The following is a 20,106-nucleotide window of genomic DNA, read 5'->3' as shown; positions in this document are numbered from 1 at the left end:
CACACACACTTGTTAATACGGTGTTGTTACCTGAATGATCCACAGCTGTTCATGAGTCCCTTGTTTGTCCTAAACAGTCTGAACAGGAAAATGCTTGAGGTCCCAAAAATTCTTCAGTTTTTCAGCATTTTTGTGTATTTGAACCCTTTCCAACAATGACTGCGTCTTCTTTTCACACTGAGGGACTCATATGCAACTATTACAGAAGGTTCAAACGCTCACTGAGGCTTCAGAAGGAAACACGTTGCATTAAGAGCAGGGGGTGCTTTTGGAAACTTTTTTTGTCTTCTGGGAAACATGCAAGTATCTTCTGTAGCTTTTTTGAAGGGCATTACAACATTAAAAAATATGATATTTAGGCAAAATAAGAAAAAATTACAAATCTTCATTCTCAAAAGTTTTCACCACTGGCTCTTAAAGCATTTTTTTTTCTGAAGCATCAGTGAGCGTTTGAACCTTCTGTAATAGTTGCATATGAGTCCCTCAGTTGTCCTCAGTGTGAAAATATAGATCTCAAAATCAAACAATCATTGTTGGACAGGGTTCAAATACAAAAAAATGCTGAAAAACCAAAGAATTTGTGGGACCTGAAGGATTTTTTTTGAAGAACAGCGGACAGTTGAACTGTTCAGGACAAACAAGGGAGTCATAAACAACTATAACTAAACAAACAAAAAAAAAAACAAAAAAAAACACAATATTAAGAATCAAGTGTATGTAAACTTCAGAACTGGGTCATTTTTTATCAATTCTAAGCTATTATTTTCTCTTATTCAGGTCAGTACTAAAAAAAGAAACAAAATGCATTTTGTATGATCCCTCATATTTTGCTAAAATATTTAGCATTTTTGCAGCTCAGTTTCAATAAATGCTCTAAATTCCATTTTAATTTCAAAAGAGTGTCAATGTGTTTATTTAATACTTAACATCTGTGTCAAAAAAACAACAACAGAAAAACACGGGTTGTACGAAATAATATAATCTTTTATTTCCAGCAATTTACAAGTACCTCTGTTAGGTCCCCTTAACAGTGTCAGATTGAAGCAGCCGCAGGGCAGAAACTGATGGAGAAGAAATCAAAGATCTCAAATAACCAGTTACCGTTACTATCTGTACACTCTTGGATAATCTGGTAAGTTTGCTTTAGTGGGATGTGACCCTCAAGGCCAATTTAAATGGGGAAGGTTATGTTTTCTTGTAGGAAGTTACAGATTAAAGATTAGAAAGTATATGTGACAGATTATACAAACCCACAAGTAAATATTAATTTATTCTAAAACTCATGGGGATCTCGGTGGCTTTGCTTTACCACCAACACATCTGCCCTGGAACAACACAACGGATGGGATGATTTGCTTACCAGATCAATAAAATACAATATGAAAATCAACTTCATTAATTAAAAAAAAAAAAAATCTCATTGTAAAAAGAAAGACCTATAAATCTACATGTCAAGACTTGCTTGTGATTTGTTAAGGCATATTATGCTCAATTCACCGAACCAGATCAAGTGTGAGGTTTTGCTGGATATTAGGCACCAAACTTTGAGATATTTGTTAAGGAAAAAAAAAAGAAAAAAAAAAAAAGAATTACTGATAACGTACAGTAAACATCTCTACTGGTCCAATGCAAAGGAAAAATGCAACAAAATGAAAAATAAACATTTATAGAATAAATATATTATTTACAAATAGCTTTGTCACATCTATAGAAATAAATAAACAAAGCCTCCCATCCCCTGAAGAAATATTCACAACTATGGAGAGCTGTCATGGTACAATGGCAGCACTGGATCAGTTGCACAGTAATATTCGTGATGTTTGTGGCATGCTCTCCTTGCAAAAGTGCGACCTCTTGTGGCAAAGTCTGACATTACAGTACATCTTGTGCACTATCGTGACATTAAACGTGCTTGTAACACTAGAATTCGCCTAGAAACCACATTAAGGAACAGAAAACAAAATGTACACTTAAAACAAAAGGGGTGTGTTTAATAAAGTGTGATTTTTTTAATGTTATGTGCCCGGCACAATCCACTCAGCTGATGTGCGCAAATGGAGCGATTTTTCTACACAGCCCTTTAGCATAGCAGGCTAACATTAACACACGGTCCGTAACTGGACGTCAGTTGCTTTATAAGGCTTGGCTAGTCATTAAAATACACATTAGTTTAATGGCAACTACTGATTAGAGATTTTTATTGCTGTGACTGAGGTACAGCTTATTAGCCATCCTGTTAGCCTTTCAAGTGTTTCTGAGTGGCGTTCAAAACATTCGAAATGAAACCATCACGCTTCAGTGAGAAAAAAAAAAACTAAAGGATTTTAATCAAGCATGGCTTCAAATCACATTCGGAAAGCCGGTTAAACAGCACGGTTTTGTAGCTAGCAAGCAGTGGTGCAGATGTCAAAATAGCCCTTTTCATAAGCATTTTTTTTTGCATAATTCTACAGTAAAAAGGCTTTTGAGGCTGATTTGATGTTTCTTGTCAATACGCAATATGCTTTTCATTTTAAACTAATTAAATTGACTAATTAACCCTTTGTTAAGCTTTGCCTTAAAAACGTACCTGTACAATGCTAAAGACTTGGTGTAGGATTTGTTTTAAAACAATTTGCAGTTAAACTGCTGGTAAATTTTGCAAATAATTATGGAATAATTATTTGCAAATAATTAGGAATGACACTAGATGTGAAATGTTGAAGTATGAAAACTGAAACAATGTACTTTTAGACCGTTTTTTACAAATAGTATGCAAAAACATCTATAATCTAACTGCTGAAAAAAAAAAAAACTAAAACCAGCCTAGGCTGGATGGCTGGTCTTAGCTGGTTTAAGCTGGAGGTAGCTGGTTTTAGCTGGTCTCTCAGGCTGGGAAAGTGGCCAAACCCCCTCTAAAACCAGCCTGCTGACCAGCTAAACCAGCCAACCAGCCTAGGCTGGTTTAAGATGGAGGTAGCTGGTTTTAGCTGGTCTCCTAGGCTGGGAAAGTGGCCAAAACCCCTCTAAAACCAGTCTGCTGACAAGCTATGACCAGCTAAAACCAGTCTGGTTGACCAGCTAAAACCTGCCAACCAGCCTAGGCTGGTTTAAGCTGAAGGTAGCTGGCTTTAGCTGGTCTCCCAGGCTGGGAAAGTGGCCAAAACCCCTCTAAAACCAGCCTGCTGACCAGCTAAAATCAGCCTACCAGCCTAGGCTGGTTTAAGCTGGAGGTAGCAGGTTTTAGCTAATCTCTCAGGCTGGGAAAGTGGCCAAAACCCCTCTAAAACTAGTCTGCTGACCAGCTATGACCAGCTAAAACCAGCCTGCTGACCAGCTAAAACCAGCCAACCAGCCTAAGCTGGTTTAAGATGGAGGTAGCTGGTTTTAGCTGGTCTCCCAGGCTGGGAAAGTGGCCAAAACCCCTCTAAAACCAGTCTGCTGACCAGCTATGACCAGCTTAAACCAGTCTGGTTGACCAGCTAAAACCTGCCAACCAGCCTAGGCTGGTTTAAGCTGGAGGTAGCTGGTATTAGCTGGTCTCTCAGGCTGGGAAAGTGGCCAAAACCCCTCTAAAACCAGCCTGCTGACCAGCTAAAACCAGCCAACCAGCCTAGGCTGGTTTATGATGGAGGTAGCTGGTTTTAGCTGGTCTCCCAGGCTGGGAAAGTGGCCAAAACCGCTCTAAAACCAGTCTGCTGACCAGCTATGACCAGCTAACCAGCCTAGGCTGGTTTCAGCTGTTTTTTTTCAGCAGGGTAAGCTATGAAACGGACCTTTTCTTATTTAATTGACTGTGATAAGTGTTTTTATTCACCTCGAGTTTGCAGGCTCTGCATTTCTTTAATCATGTTACTGGGTAATTTAACAATTTTATTTAAAAGAAAACCGAAGATAAAATGCTTTGCAATGCATACTTCCTTTCAACTTGCATTGGAATAATTTCCAATTCATTCTGAACACTTTGTGAACACATTTTACTAAAAATAATAGAAACTTCAGTTCATTCCTACGAGGTGTTCTGTAAAGCTTTTCTATGTAACCAAAGAAGGCAGAGCTTAGTAAAGGGTCAATTGTATTTGTGCTTCTGGACAACGAAACCAGTCATGAAGGTCAATTTTGTGAAATTGAGATTTATACATCTAAAAGCTGTATAAAAAAAGCTTTCCATTAATGCATGGTTTGTTACAATAGGACAATATTTTAATATTTGGAATCTAAGGGTGCAAAAAATTCAAAATATTGAGAAAATCTCTTTTAAAGTTGTCCAAATGAAGTTTTGATATATTTACGGTAGGACATTTACAAAATATCTTTACTTAATATTAATGAAAAATCGATAATTTTGGCTATTGCTACAAATATACCCCATGCTACTTAAGACTGGTTTTGTGGTCCAGGGTCAAATATGTACTCTATATAATATAATCAAATAATATATTAATTGGGATTTGGTAAGCCTTTAAGAGTGCATTGTCAAATGATTTCTGTTTTTTTTCTAACTCACAGCCCTTTTAAAATAACCACTTTGTTAACCATCACTACAAATACATGAACTGTCCCAGTATTTTGAGTCCAGGGAGGAGATTTTGTACATTAACGGATGTGGACTTCACAATAACGGCCTGAGAAGCTTACATCAATCTTACAGGCCTTGGGATGACACTGTTGTGTACGTAACGGAAATGTACCTACGCAAATGAGGCAAAGTCTGATATTTTATCCTTTAGGTGTTAAGGGTAAACAACCCATGAAACCTTTTCATTGCATTGCACAATTTGAGTATTTGACGGAGTGCAATGAAATAATAAAGCACTTAGGGTTACTATTTCTCTCTGTAACAATAAGCAAAGCTACTAAAGCAAATTTAGATTTGTGTGTTAAAGTGATTTCTATGTATTTTACAGTACTCTGTTTTGTATGTTTTATCGTCAAAAGGTCCCGTTTGAGATTCGATCTCTGTTATTGAGACCCAACTGACTCTATAAGTCTAAAATGTTATTTAGGTCACTTTGATGGTCCAAATATGTTTTTTGTCTTTATTTGAGAAAGGCTGTGAGTGCCGCCCTTGAAACCCATCATTCTGTAGCACTTGGTGATTTAGCAATCTATGTTCGTTTGCCTCTCGAGAAATATTTCAAGTTTAGGTCGATCTTTACATGCAGCCGACGCGACTGGCCGTAAAATCGGGCCGAACGTCCCCATTGAAAAATAATGAGGATTGTTGTTCTCCCAGTAGCTAAAAAACAACGAAATTACATATTGATACTAAAGCAAAATAATGTCATCAATATAATCATAGTAGCCATTGTAGCCATAACAATATAGATATTATTTCTCTATGTGGCATTATAAATAAAGACATCTGTGTTGCTTGGACAGAGTCAAAGGAAGCAGCGTGGATCAATCACCCACATCTGTGTCCCGATCTCCAATAAGCCACAGGATGTGGAAACACAGAGCCAGGAAGCCCGTCCCCAGCAGGTCTCCTAGGGCGGTCAAGTAGGGAATGGAGAAGTTGTCAGGATTCATCCCTCGACGCCACATCCAGTTGACCATCCAGTCAGCAAGGTACAGCAGGATCACGACCTAGATGGAAATGCAGAGAATGTGTCAATGTGATGAAAATGGATGGTCCTCAAATCCGATTGGCTGAGAGGAGTCTTCAGGAACCTGCTGAGAGCAGCCTTACCTCGGCCAGATTTTCTGGAATTTGCCGCTGTCTCTAATGTCTCTGCAGTGGTTTAACATTTGATATAATTTGTTTGGGGTAAATCTAACAGTCTTTTGTCTCATTAATCTGGTATTTGTTCCAGAGCAAATCGTTTTGGCTGAGGGGATATCTCACGTTAGATTTTATGTAAATTTAACGCTGTAAATCAGAGCGCTGCCTTTGTACTTTTGACTAAATTGCCTTGCAACTTTTTTGATGGCTGTTGTTGTTTAATCAATAAATAATAGCAATATTTAATAATAGTATTATTATAAATAGATTTTTTTTTGGTGAATAGAGACTTTATTTTTTATTTATTTGCTATTTATTCAAAATAGACATCTTTTGTAACATACTAAGTGACTTAAGTGTCACTTTTGATCAATTTAATGTGTACTTACTGAATAGAAGTATATATTTTTTTATATTTGATAACAAATTACCTTGTTCAAAAGTTTATATACACTTGTTTCTTAATACTGTGTTGTTACCTGAATGATCCACAGCTGTGTGTGTTTTTTTGTTTGTTTAGTGATAGTTGTTCCTAAGTCCCTTGTTTGTCCTGAACAGTTAAACTGCCCAATGTTTTTCAGAAAAATCCTTCAGGTCCAACAAATTCGTTGTGTATTTGAACCCTTTCCAAAAAAAAATAAATAACTGTAATACTTTGAAATCCAGACTCATATGCAACTAATACAGAAGGTTCATATGTTCACTGATGCTTCAGAAGGAAAGACGATGCATTAAGAGCCGGGGGTGAATTTTTTATTTATTTAAAGATCAGATTAAATTAAACTTATTTTGTCTTCTGTGAAACATAAAGTATCTTCAGTAGCTTCTGAAGGGCAGTAATAAATGAAAAAATAAGATATTTAGCCAAAATAAGAAAAATGTACACATTCAAAAGTTTTCACCCCCTGCTCTTAATGCTTCGTTTTTCCTTCTGGAGCATCAGTGAGCGTTTGAACCTAGTTAAACCTAATAGTTGCACATGAGTCCGCTTAGTTGTGTGAAAAGATGGATCTCAAAATCATACAATCATTGTTGAAAAAGGGTTCAAATACACAAAAATGTTGAAAAACCAAAGAATTTGTGGGACCCAAATGATTTTTCTAAAGAACAGCGGGCAGTTTAGCTGTTTAGAACAAACAAGGGACTCATGAACAACTATCACTAAACAAAAAAACAACAACTGTGGATTATTCAGGGAACAACACAGCATTAAGAATTAAGTGTATGTAAACTTTTGAACAGGGTCATTTTTTATAAATTCAGCTTTTATTTTCTCTTGTGGACTATATGTACATCTTTTATGTGAAATATCTTATTCAGGTCAGAACTAAATAAAAAAGAACATGCATTTTGTATGATCCCTCTTATTTAATAATAATTACCATTTTGCAGATTTTGCAAGGTGTATGAAAACTTTTGACTTCTACTGTATTTGTAATTGCATTATAGCAATGACAATGTAATGTTCCCACACAAAAAAATTGACCCAGATATTGTTTTATAGCATTCACTCAAACATCCCTCATGTAGGTCAGAAACCCTATAAAACCTAACATTTCCTTGTAATGAGAAACAGATGCACAAGTGTACCTGAAGTAGAGCTGCGGCCAAATAAAATGCAATGAAGACGGAGGTGAGAGTGGTGTGTCCACCCTGCATAGAGTTAATGGTGTAGAGGAAGACCATATGACCAGGAGCCACCAGGAGGAAGAGCACTCTGGCAGAACGCGAGTTGACGCCTGATGAGAGAGTAAATGTAGGGTGAGCCCTAAAGTCATTGAGACACAATAAAGGCAAATATGCTACTATCAATATTGCGTCTTTACTAAAAATAGGACTGTTAGTCATCACGTCACTCACCTGAACCAAAAAATGAGCTCCAGGGAGTGGGGCATTTTTGTGGGGCTGGGTTCGGCTCTGCTATGGGCAAAGCATTCATGTGCAGGTAGGTGGAGATTCGACTGGCTTGAACCGCCACCAAATTGCCGCCCACACCTACAGCAGGGCAAAACAAACAATGTATACAATGATCTTTGGTCATAGTAAGGGCTAGTTAACACACCTGATGGAAACACTGAATCAGGAGATACGAGGTGATAAGGATTCTCACCGTTGATGACGGGCGTGAAAACCGCCATTCCAGCGAAGTTAGGGTTAGATACTGTCTTATCCAGAATGAGGCCTCCAACACTGTTTCAAAAGAAGCTCAATTTATTTTAACGATACAAAGATACCGCATCTCCAGTGTCAGATAAATGATTGACATATCGCTGTCAGCCCAAGTGAGTCATCCATCCATCATAAAGAGGAATGAGGAAATAGAGCATCTTTATCTTAATCAGTGTTCTTCCTACCTGCTGATCGCCATTGCGATAATGACAGGCTCCCAGCCTGAGTAGAGCACTTCCCGGGTGGAAGGTATCCGCCGGGCGATAAGCACCCAGATGGGTGTCAGGGCGACAAAGAAGGCACAAACCATCGGGTTGGCATAGTCGTTGAATTCTGGAAGGAAAAACAACATTCAATTCAAAGTTAGATAAATTAAACATTTTCACATTAATATATGTTTATATATATATATATATATATATATTCTGGAATTGTTTATTCTGGAAATTGAATGCCTTAAAGTATGGAAGCCCATTTCCGCCACTGAATAAAAAATAAAAAAAAGGTTATTGCAACTTTGCAAGATATAGATTTAGAGTTACGAGAAGAGATAAAAATTCTGACTTTTCCATCACAATTCTGACTTTTTCCTCAGAATTGCATGATATAAACTCAAAATTGCGAGTTTTAAAGTCTGAATTGCGAGATACAAACTCACAATTCTGACTTCTTCCTCAGAATTCTGACTTTTCCCTAAGCATTGCGATATAAAATCGAAATTGCGAGTTATAAAATCTGAATTGCAAGATATAAAGTCAGAATTGCGAGATACCTACGCACAATTCTGACTTTTTCTTAAGCATTGCGATATAAAATCAAAATTGTGAGTTATAAAGTCCGAATTGAGAGATATAAAGTCAGAATTGCAAGATACAAACTCACAAGTCTGACTTTTTCCTCAAAATTCTGACTTTTTCCAAAGCATTGCGATATAAAATCGAAATTGTGAGTTATAAAGTCTGAATTGCAAGATATAAACTCACAATTGCAAGATATAGTCTGAATTGCGAGATATAACCTCACAATTCAGACTTTTCCTCAGAACTGCATTATAGAAACTCGAAATTGCGAGTTATAAAGTCTAAATTACGAGACATAAACTCATATTTGTGCCTTTCCTCAGAACTGCATGTTATTTAAAATCAAAATTGCGGGTGCTAAAGTCTGAATTACAAGACATAAACTCACAATTGCAAGATATGAAGTCTGAATTGCGAGATATAAACTCACAATTTTGACTTTTTCCTCAGAATTGTGTAATATAAAGTCGAAATTGCGAGTTATAAAGTTTGAATTGCGAAATATAAACTTTGTATATTGCAATTTTGACCTTTTTTCTTGCAATTGTGTGATTATATCTCACAATTCCAACTTTTTCACACAATTCTGACTTTTTTCTCAGAATTAAGAAATATAAACTTGCGATTTTGAAAAAAAAGAGAACATTTTGTCCCCTCAAAATTGGACTTTATAACTCCATAATTGCGAGTTTATCTCTCACAATTCTGACTTGACTCCCAATTGCGTGTTATGAAGTCAGAATTGCGAGATATAAACTTTTTATAAAAATCTTTTTTGTTCAGTGGCATAAACGGGCTTCCATATAAAAGCCTTTTAAAACTTGATGGGTGCAAAAAAAATATTATTCACATTACAAATGAAAATATGTCTGACAAAAAGAACATTTATATGAAAACCACATCAAAAATAAATACATTAAAAATAATAATAATAATAATAAAAACATAATTTTGATGATCCAAGTTGAAGCCATGGTAAAATAATGGTCATAAAATACAGATCTCTTCATTCTAAAGACTGAATTGTCATGAATAACACATTTAATGCAAGACGTGTGGAATTCAACACCAGTTCAGACAGTTTTAAAACCAAAGCTGGTTGAGAAATAACAATAACACACAACATTCTTGGGTGCAATTTTACACCCAGATTCTGGAGAAGTTGGGTAAGATGAAAGCTTGCTTAACCTACTATTTTCACTTTGGCCGTTTTACATGTTTACATCCAGATGTTTTGGTCTGTGAGGTTTGATAAGACATAAACATGCAATCAATCTTTACCATAAATGTTTCCATGTGCACACTCTCGCTTTAGTACTGTTCACCGCACATCAAAACACCAAGGTATTGTCACAAGAACACTCAACTAACAATAGATGTGTTCTTGTGTCATTTCATCTCAATGTACTAAATGCAATCTAAATATTTGCTCCCACTATATGTTGTTGCTTTATGAGGTCTAAAGGGAGAGATAGAGAGAGTCTAATAGGTGCACAAAAACCCTCACAAAGCAGGTGGTGTCCACAAGCCCCGACATGCCCCAGCAAGCTACGCTACGCTATAACGTGACTCGGCATGACGACTTAGGGAAATCTGACTGAATGTATTACTCATGAGAATCAAACCTACACAAAAACTATGATAACCCTCATATTTTACATTTATCAAAATCATGTGTGCAGGTGCATGTTTGGGTGTTTGTAGAAAGCACATTGCATATATACGTTTCATAAATGTGTCAAGAAAAACTATTACTATAATTGTGGGTGGAAGTTGTATGAGTAATAATACTTGTTTAATAGTAGAATGTAAGTTCAAAACAGTTACGGGAAATGATAGTGTCAGAAAGTTTAGGGTAGTAACACGTAAAATGACATGGTAGCTATAAAATATTATTGTAGTGTCAATACAAACTGTGCATAAAATAAAAATGAATTATGATTATTCGATTAAAAATATAGCTGCAAGCAGCGATTACTGGGGTTCAAGCACTTAAGGCATTTAAGCACATAGGGAAAAAGACATTGTGTTAACATGGCTGTAAATACCTAAATCAATTATTTAAAAAAAGTCAGGTAATTGATCACAGAAATATGAAGATATTTAACATTTATGACTGTTATAGTGCCAAGTATGGTTCGATCTACTTAAAACATTGCATGGTTGTTTAGAATCACTCATGTGCTTACCAGCTTTTGTGAAGTTTTGAGTTTTCCTTTAAGCTTTACAGGATTTTGGGTAAATTTGGTGAGGCCCCTTTTCTAAGTGACTTTGTTATAGCCTCCCAATGGTAAATTTCAATTTTTTTTTTGATAATTATTGACCTAGTGAGTCCAGAGAATTGTACTGCAGTGTTTTTCATATTGAGCACAAAACCTAGTTTGCAAAAGTAGGTTTTTAACATCTTCTCAATCATTTAACAAATTAATTGATTGACAGCAGTGGTTCTAGAGTCAAAGCTGTCCTGAATGAGGAATCCTATTGTATGACATGAATATTGCACATATGTGCGAAAAAAAACGTCCAGCGTTTACGCCCTTGAAAAATTCGATATTGCCCCCCCAGTGGCCGATTTCTTTCAAATTTCTCTCAGACCTTTGGGGCTGTGAGTCAAACAGGCAAACAGAGTTTCTTTCCAAGCGGCCACCTTTAACCTTGTCTATGTCTGCGGCTATGTTTTTTGAGATACGCAAATGTCCTTATATACACTTGTGGCACTTTGGACCAGGATCATGCTCACTGATTCTCATGTTAAAAAGACAAATGATTACACAGTTATAGCCATTTTTTTTAATAGCACCACCAAGTGGCGGAGCTCCGGGATTTTTTTCCTTTGACCTCAGATTGAGCTTACATAAGTACTCTGAGTTTGGCGAAGATGTCTCATTTCATTTAAAAGTCATCTAATTTCATCTAAAAATTGCCCTGCCCCTTTCGAACGTTTTGGCGTCTCTTTGCGATGGCGAGTCAAAAGTACAACTTTTTTTGATAATTATTGATATTCACTCTCCAGAGAATCTGGTTTGGTTCAAATCAGGCGAAAAACCTAGAACTACTTCGCAAAAGTAGGTTTTTCAAAAAATATTAAATATCTAAAAATTTAACTAGGTTCACAATTGAATCTGGTTTAGGTGTTATGAGCTATTTCATATTTTTGTTCGCTGTATTGCCCCCGTTGTGCCGACTGGGACGAGCCTTGGTCACATTGTAAGCGGTGTGACTACTACCATCCCTCCAAGTTTCAAGTTTCTATGACTAATGGTTTGGTCTGCACTTTCAGTTTTACGTGAAGGTCGCTGATGCGTGACGATTCTAACAATTACAATACGGTTTCAGTGCTACGCGTTTGAACCCCTAAATAAGTCTCTGTGTTATTTTTAAACCTCCAAGCAAGTGTTGAGATGCCATTTCCTCCCTGACTCTGGCAGTTCCTCTACAGAGCAAGTTTTCTGATACACAAGGTTACATAACACGACTAATTAAAGAAGATACTGACTTCTGATATCTTCAGTTAAGGCATGCAAAAGTTTCATTTAAGCAGCTGCCAAGATATTCTTCTTTTGAACTCCAAACAGAAACAGAGGAAAGATAATTGCCTTTCTAGGCCGTTCGGTTCATCCGCTAAAAAGTATGTGAATCTACAAACTTGCTCATATATCTGCCAGCACTTGGATCACAAAATGTACTGACAGTGGATATCCGATTACGGTAGTGTTCCCGAAGAGCTATGCCAAAGAACTGAGGCTTCCACTCACCGAGCTCCTTATAGAGGCCCGTACTGATGCCAGCCAACAGCGCCAGGGTGATCAGGTCACCGAGGCTGGCCGCAATGGGGGTGGCCACATTGTCTGGGTTGATGCCAACTTTCCTGGATGCGATGATAACCCCGATCATGATAAGACCTGGCCGGAAGAGGAGAGGAAAGATTTGTCAAGTTAGCGATGAAAAGGTGGAATTAACACAGGAGATTGTGTCAATCTCAAACAATGAAGACTAGACATTCTTCATTTTTGATACCTCCTGTTTGGAGGATATATTTCCACTTGTTGAAATGAGACCTCAGAGCCACTTTGTCTTTCCAGGTTCAGAAACAAGCATTAGATGCTACTCGACTCTTTTTAGGCTGTCATAATGTTATAAACTCTGCATGCTTAAAGGATTAGTTGACTCCCGAATGAAAATTTCCTGACAGTTTACTCACCTCCAGATGTTCATGTCTTTCTTACTTCGGTCGAAAAGAATTGAAAGTATTTGAGGTTTTTTTTTTCATATAGTGGGCTTCAGTGGGGATCAGTGGGTTGAAGGTCCAAATTGCAGTATCAGTGCAGCTTCGAAGGTCTCTACACAATCCCAGCCAAGGAATAAGGGTCTTGTCTAGCAAAACGATCAGTCATTTAAAAAACAAATAATTTATATACTTTAACTTTAAATGCTCTTGCACAAGCTTTCTGACGAATCATGTTGGAAAGTCACGCATGGTTAGTTCTTCGTCTGTGTACTTTGGTTTGAAAAAGTAGGGTAAGGCGAAAAACTGCATCTCATTTTTTCTTCCAACTTCAAAATCATCCAACATCGTTGTTTCACTTTTTTTATAAAGAGCATTTGACTTTCTTTGCATATAAGCTTTGTAAACACTGGGTCGGTGCTTCTGTCAAATGCATTGAACTAGTGCAAGACAAGCATTTGTGGTTAAAAAGTATATCAATTTATTTATTTTTTTAGAAAATGTTCAATCGTTTAACTAGATTCCTTGACTGGGATTAAGTAGAGCCCTTTGAAGCTGCACTGAAATTGCAATTTCACCTTCAACCCATTGATCCTCATTGAAATCTACTATATGGAGAAAAATCCTTGAATGTTTTCCTCAAAAACCTTAATTTCTTTTCGACTGAAGAAAGAAAGACATGAACATCTTGGATGACATGCAGGTGAGAAAATTATGAAGAAATTTTTATTCTGGAAGTAAACTAATCCTTTAATACAACAGACAACAGATTACATATATATGTTTTGCCACACAATATTTTATATTTAAATTTTTGGGCTACTTAAAATGTTTTCTTTATTTTATGAATACATTAATAGTTTTCTTTTAAAATGTGCATTGTAAAATAAATTTAACACATTGCACTGAGATGCAATCTAAATGCAACTAAACTGCAACGTTGTGAAAATGTTTTAAGCATTAGTTTCTCACAACTTAAAAGGTACACTCCTGAAAATAAAGGGTCAAGTAAAGGGTTCTGAAGCGATGCCATAGATGGTTCCCCAAAGAACCTTGCAGTGAACATTTCTTAAAAGAACATCTAAATGGCCTTTTTTGTGTATGGTTTTGTCAAAGATTCTTCATGGAACCACCAATGCCAATAAAGCATCTTTATTTTGAAGAGTGTAGATGTCTGAACCCTCTCACCTAGCAGCAAAGAAGCGATGAATGCGGTGGCCACGCTGCTGGCACAGAGCAGGACGGCATGGCCGATCTTAAAATTACCCTCTGGAATCCAGCCAAAAATGACTGCAGCGATGGAAGCCAGGAAGCCGACCACTGTGGCCTGAACCTGAAAGCAGAAGGGGCACAATGAACTCGGACACCTCTCTTAAACATCCTCCCACCTTCCTGAAGTTCAAAGTCTTCATGTCAAGTTTACTTTGTTCTCTTTCATCATTAGTGTACACATGCCAGTATTGGGTTTTGGGGTTATTTCCGAGAAAAAAGATCACCCAATCATTACATAATTGTTTAGTCAAGCATGCAATCTGGAAAAGTCAAACCTCACATGATTATGTGACTCTGTGACTATGACAAAATTTAGGATTGACTGCCCCGACTGTAAGTGATCAAATACAATACGTTTTGTTCTAAAACTGCTGACTCGTTTGTTAAAGGTATAGTTGACCAAAAATGAAAATTCTGTCATTAAATCTGTCATTCATCTTCAGAGCACAAATTAAGATACTTTTAATGAAATGCAAGAGCTTTCCGACCCTGCATAGACAGCAATGGAACTACCATGTTCAAGGCCCAGAAAGGCAGTAAGGACATTGTTAAAAAAGTCCATGTCACATCAGTGGTTCAACAGTAATTTTCTGAAGCTACAAGAATATTTTTGTGCACAAAGAAAACAAAAATCACGACTTTATTCAACTATTTCTTCTCTTCCGTGTCAGTCTTTGATGCACGTTCACAACAGCAAAATTACGATTGTACCACTGATGTCACATTGCCAATTTTTAGTCCTTACTACGTTTCTGGGCCTTGAATGTGTCAGTTGTGTTGCTGACTATGCAGGGTCAAAAAACTCTCAGATTTCATCAAAAATATCCTAATTTGTGTTCTGAAGATGAACGAAGGTCTTACAGGTTTGGAACGACATGAGGGTGAGTAATTAATGACAGAAGTTTAATTTTTGGGTGAACTGTCCCTTTAATTCAATCTTTACTACATAGTGAACATTATATAGTTTACTATATAAGGAAAGATTGTGAAAAATATGCTTTTAAACAGCTCCAGTTAATACTACGCACTGCGTATGATGTTCAGTGTTTTTAATGTTAACTAAAACTATTAAAAATTATTTTCTGTAAATTATTTATCTAAATGAATTTAATTTAGATATTAGGAAAACTTAAATGTAAATAAAAAATGTTGCTTTGGAAATTAACCAAAAATAAACAAGTACTAAATTTAAAATTAAACCAAAGCTAAATAGAAATATTTAAATAACCAAAAAGACCAAATTACATAAGAAAAAAGTAAACTAAAATTAAAACGGAAACGACGTTCAAAATAAAAGCTAATTCAAAATATTACTAAATGCTATAATAGTTTAGAAATAATACTAAAATAACACTAATAGCATTATATGTGACCCTGGACCACAAAACCAGTCTTACTGTAAGTAGCATGGGTATATTTGTTGCAATAGGCAACAATACATTGTATTGGTCAAAATTATTCAAATCATTAGGATATTAAGTAAAGATCATGTTCCATGAATATATTTTGTAAATTTCCTACCGTAAATATATCAAAACTTAATTTTTGATTAGTAACATGCATTGCTAAGAACTTAATTTGGACAACTTTAAAGGTGATTTTCTCAATATTAAAATTTTTTTGCAACCTCAGATTGCAGATTTTTAAATAGTTGTATCTCAGCCAAATATTGCTTTCAGACAATATATAGATCTCAAAATTGAGCATTATAAGTGCTTTTGTGGTCCAGAGTCACATATATATAAAAAAGCTTCTAAATTCTGACTTCATTCTAAGACACATTTAATAAAAATTAATTTATTCCGATTTTATCACATATGGATGTAGATGTTTTATGTAAACATCAGATTTCAACGCATATTTGCTCATTTCCAAGTCAGATTTGCCAAATAATCAGATTTTGTCTGCTTTTAAGAACAAAGCTGGCATGTACATTAGACAAACAGGATTGATATTTTTAGAAGGTCTCCAACCTGAATTAGTGCGAGGTTTCCCATGATCATTTTCCACATATCCTTGGCTGTATCCATTTGTCCAATATTAGCCTGGTGAGAGGGGGAAGAGAGAACACAGGAAGTCCATTTACAAATGTTCCCATTATAGTTTAACCACTCCACACTTTCCCCCTGAGTGAGCAACACCGATCTCGCTTAAGAGTTCAGACGCTGTTGTATTTTTGATGTATATCTGAGTGCTCAGAAAAGCGGCATGATTCAGGGAGTTGAATGGTGCAGGATGGGTTATATCATAGTTCAACATTTCATGATCCAACCAAATCTCAATGGATAAAACAAAGCTCATTATTTCCCAATGGATATTCTGTTTTACTCTGAAACACATGAGACACAAAACAACTAATAGTGCTGATAGGATCATCATTAAACCGTGATCTTTCCATGAGAAGGAAACAATGAAACATACACGGCAGGAGACATACATTTTGCTGGTGCTCAGGCGCCTTCGGTCCAGCTTCCACTAGAACAAACAGTGGTCAGTTCACAAGACAAAAGAGGGTTTGATGAGCTGGACAGATGCATCTTATCCTCCTCTCCCTACTTATCTCATCTCTCTCAGTAAAGACACTAATGTCAAGTGGCTCTGGCTCTACTGAGGCTCTCTGTATCATGGGACAAGGCCTTTCCTGACCTGGACTCACTCAGATAGGTCAAAACTAGCTTAATATTTGTGTCTTAGAAAATATAAAAACTCTGAGAACAAAATGTTTTTTTGGATATTAGCTCTAATGTGAGGGATACCTGTCAAAATAAAAATTTGGTTTAACTTGAAGAAATTGTGACAGAAATATATTACTTAATGTAATGATAGTACTACTACTACTACTACTACTACTACTACTAATAAAATTATTGAACATTATTCTTTAGTAATATTTAAAATTATTTACCATTACCATTTTTTATTTAAATGTTTTACCAGTAAAAAAAGTATTTACTGTGTGTGTGTGTGTGTGTGTGTGTGTGATTTTATTTTATTTATTTTTGTCTGCAAAAAAACAAAACCTGTTTTGCCAGTAAAAAAAGTATTTATTTGAGAAGCAAGATATTTATTCATATATACATTTTTATTAAAATATAAATATAAATAGGAATGTATTTATTTAAATGTTTAAATGTAGTTTTGTTTGTTTTTCAGTAAAAATATTACAATATTTTAATATAATTTTAAAATATAATATGAACAGACATTATTTTCTCAAATTTTATCAGCTTGCTAAAGATTTACATTTTTATTAAAATATAAATAGGAATGTATTTATTTAAATGTTTAAATGTAGTTTTTTTTATTTTGCAGTAAAATATTCTAATATAATACTGAATATAATATATATTTATTTGATAATTTATTTAACATAATTTAGTGAGGTTTATGCTAAAAGGTTTTGACTACTGGGCACACATAAAAATGTGAAGATAAATATTTATTTATTCTTTTATTGATTAAACACAATTTCATAATGCATATGCAAAAAACAAATACCAGTAGGGCAAAAAAAAAAAAAAAATTATAAAATGTTACTATGAAACTATGTACTATGTTACTATGTTGACTACAGTGGTGGGCTGTTTTCGGCCAGAAAGCAACCACCTAGTGACCACCAAGAACAGCCTAGCAACTGCATAGAAATGTGTGAAAAACCACCCAGAACACCTTAGCAATGGCAAAAGAAACAGCCTTGCATTGTGGCAGCGACTTTTGTACTGGCTCACATTTTCTTCAGAATATGTTAAAAATCTGTTTTTTGTCATGCAGTGTGTAATTGAGTTTTTTAAAGCAGTGAAGTAGTGGAGTTCACAGGAAGCTCAGAAGTGCTACAGCTCTTTTGAAACATAATGAAAGGCTACAGTGAGGTGCACTGAATGTCTAAAAGAGACTGCTGGGCTGTCAGCCGCTGTGAAATGCATTCTGCCCACGTACTCAGGCTATTCTACTTCCTGTCTCATTTAGGAAAGAGCACTGGTTCCTCTACATTTGGGTGTTGGGCTGCTGTAGATTTGCATTTAAGAAACTCTCTGCCAAGTTGTACATTTTGCAGACATCATGCAGTGTTTATGCGTTTACAGTTGAATTGGGACATTTTTGGCTTCAAATCATTTTTGAAATACCATACCATATCTGCAATATTTTTTCTGTTCAGCTTTTTTTTTTTGCATGCATGCGTTTAGCTATACGTTTAGCTAAAATATACTGTGTATATACTGCATGCACCTTCAATTCCCAGGTTGACAAATGACAGTTTGACAGTTAAAAATTGATAATAAGAAATATTTATTGGGCATCAAATCAGCATATTGTAATGATTTTTGAAGGATAATGTGGCACTTAATTTTAATAGCAATTTAATAAGTTTAACAAAAATTTTATTTTATTTTATTTTTTTCAGAAACACTTTGTTGTATATTTTTAGATATTAATAGCTTTTTCTGGTAAATAATATATATATATATATATATATATATATATATATATATATATATATATATATATATATATAATTTTTTTATATAAAAATGTAATGAAATCATTAAAATGATTTCATAAATACTTTTTTTTTTTACTGGTAAAACATTTAATTTTGAAAAAATAAAATAAATAAATCACACATAAAAATATTATATATTTAGCAAGCTGCACAATTTGAGAAAATGTCTGTTCATATTATATACAAAAAATTGTATACATTGTTATTAATATTTTTACTGTGAAACAAAACACTAAAATAAATAAATAAATTCCAATTTCTATTTTAGTTTAATTAAAATTGAAATATTATTATTAAAATATTTCGCTTCTCAACTAAATACTTTTTTTAATGGTAAAACACTGAAATTCTGTATTGCAGACAAAAATCACACTTATAAAAAAAATAATCTCAGCAAGCTGCAAAACTTAAATAATAATATCTATTGATATTATATTTTACTATTATATTAAAATATTGTTATATTTTACAGCAAAAAACTACAATAAATAAATTCCATTTTATATTTTATTTTAATAAAATAAAAATTTTAATAATAAATATCTTGCTTCTCAAGTAAATACTATTTTTTTTTTTTTTTTGTAATTCAAGTTTTTATTGTTTTTATTCGGTACATGACAAAACAAAAATGTATCAGTACTGCTTGCAAGGCCAGATTATTACAGTGGCTGAAATTAACAGAAATAGATGTATTAATAAATAAAGAGAGAAATAAATACTATTTTTTTTTACTAACAAAACACTGACATTTTTCTATTGCAGAAAAAAAATAACACTTCAGCAAAATCTTCTCAGCAAGCTGCACAATTTGAGAAAATAATTTCTGTTCATATTATATTATATATATATAAAAAAATCTTATAAATAAAACAAATATCTTGCTTCTCAACTAAATATTTTTTTGTTACTGGCAAAACACTGATATTTTCTGTTAGGACTAATAATACATAAATAAAGTCTTAAAACGGCCACTTAAAGTCTCAATACTTGATTCTGTCTCTGTGTCTACAAATCATTGTAGTCCATTTAGCATTCACCCGGAGGAAAAACAACAATTCTTTCTTTTTTCCTGCAATCTGATTTCTGTTCTGACTTAAAATACAATAACAGCAAATTAGCAGCGCTACTATATTACAAATATCCTGTGCAACCGGATGAAGGAAAAAGCAGGCAGGAGAAGCTGTTAGTGGGCCGGTAGTTGCCTATGTTTAAGTGAAGCAAATATGTGTGTGTGTGTGTGTGTGTGTGTGTGTGTGTGTGTGTGTGTGAGAGAGCACTGGGCCTCCATGAGGCAAAAGGAAGGAGCTTTTGAGTCGGTGCCAACTGCCTGCTGCTCTCTGAGGTGACCCCACTCCGGCGGTCACAGCGATTCTTCCGCACTGCGTCCTGCCTTGTGTAGCGCTCACACACACAGCGTGAGGGGGGAAACAGAGCT

General features: G+C 35.0%; 1 protein-coding gene across 3 annotated transcripts in view; it reads right to left on the bottom strand.

Moving 5' to 3' along the window:
- Positions 1 to 963: 963 nt before the first annotated feature.
- Positions 964 to 20,106, bottom strand: part of slc41a1 (solute carrier family 41 member 1) — a 37,598-nt gene continuing 18,455 nt past the window's right edge. For 2 of the 3 annotated variants that reach the window (XM_073825457.1, XM_073825456.1), the window contains 8 exons: positions 16,144 to 16,215; positions 14,087 to 14,231; positions 12,429 to 12,575; positions 8,059 to 8,206; positions 7,815 to 7,894; positions 7,565 to 7,699; positions 7,295 to 7,443; positions 964 to 5,568 (listed from right to left, as the gene is read on the bottom strand). In XM_073825457.1, coding sequence (XP_073681558.1) covers positions 5,383 to 5,568; positions 7,295 to 7,443; positions 7,565 to 7,699; positions 7,815 to 7,894; positions 8,059 to 8,206; positions 12,429 to 12,575; positions 14,087 to 14,231; positions 16,144 to 16,215 — 1,062 coding nt within the window. In that variant the 3' untranslated portion in view covers positions 964 to 5,382. The remainder of the gene's footprint in view (positions 5,569 to 7,294; positions 7,444 to 7,564; positions 7,700 to 7,814; positions 7,895 to 8,058; positions 8,207 to 12,428; positions 12,576 to 14,086; positions 14,232 to 16,143; positions 16,216 to 20,106) is intronic. The other variant, XR_012340750.1, reaches the window with a different exon arrangement.

This window comes from Garra rufa, chromosome 20 (assembly GCF_049309525.1).
Source record: "Garra rufa chromosome 20, GarRuf1.0, whole genome shotgun sequence".
In the NCBI taxonomy this organism is placed as follows: Eukaryota; Metazoa; Chordata; class Actinopteri; order Cypriniformes; family Cyprinidae; genus Garra; species Garra rufa.
Note: the sequence above shows the minus strand (reverse complement) of the source record. Positions and strands in the feature narration are given on the sequence as shown.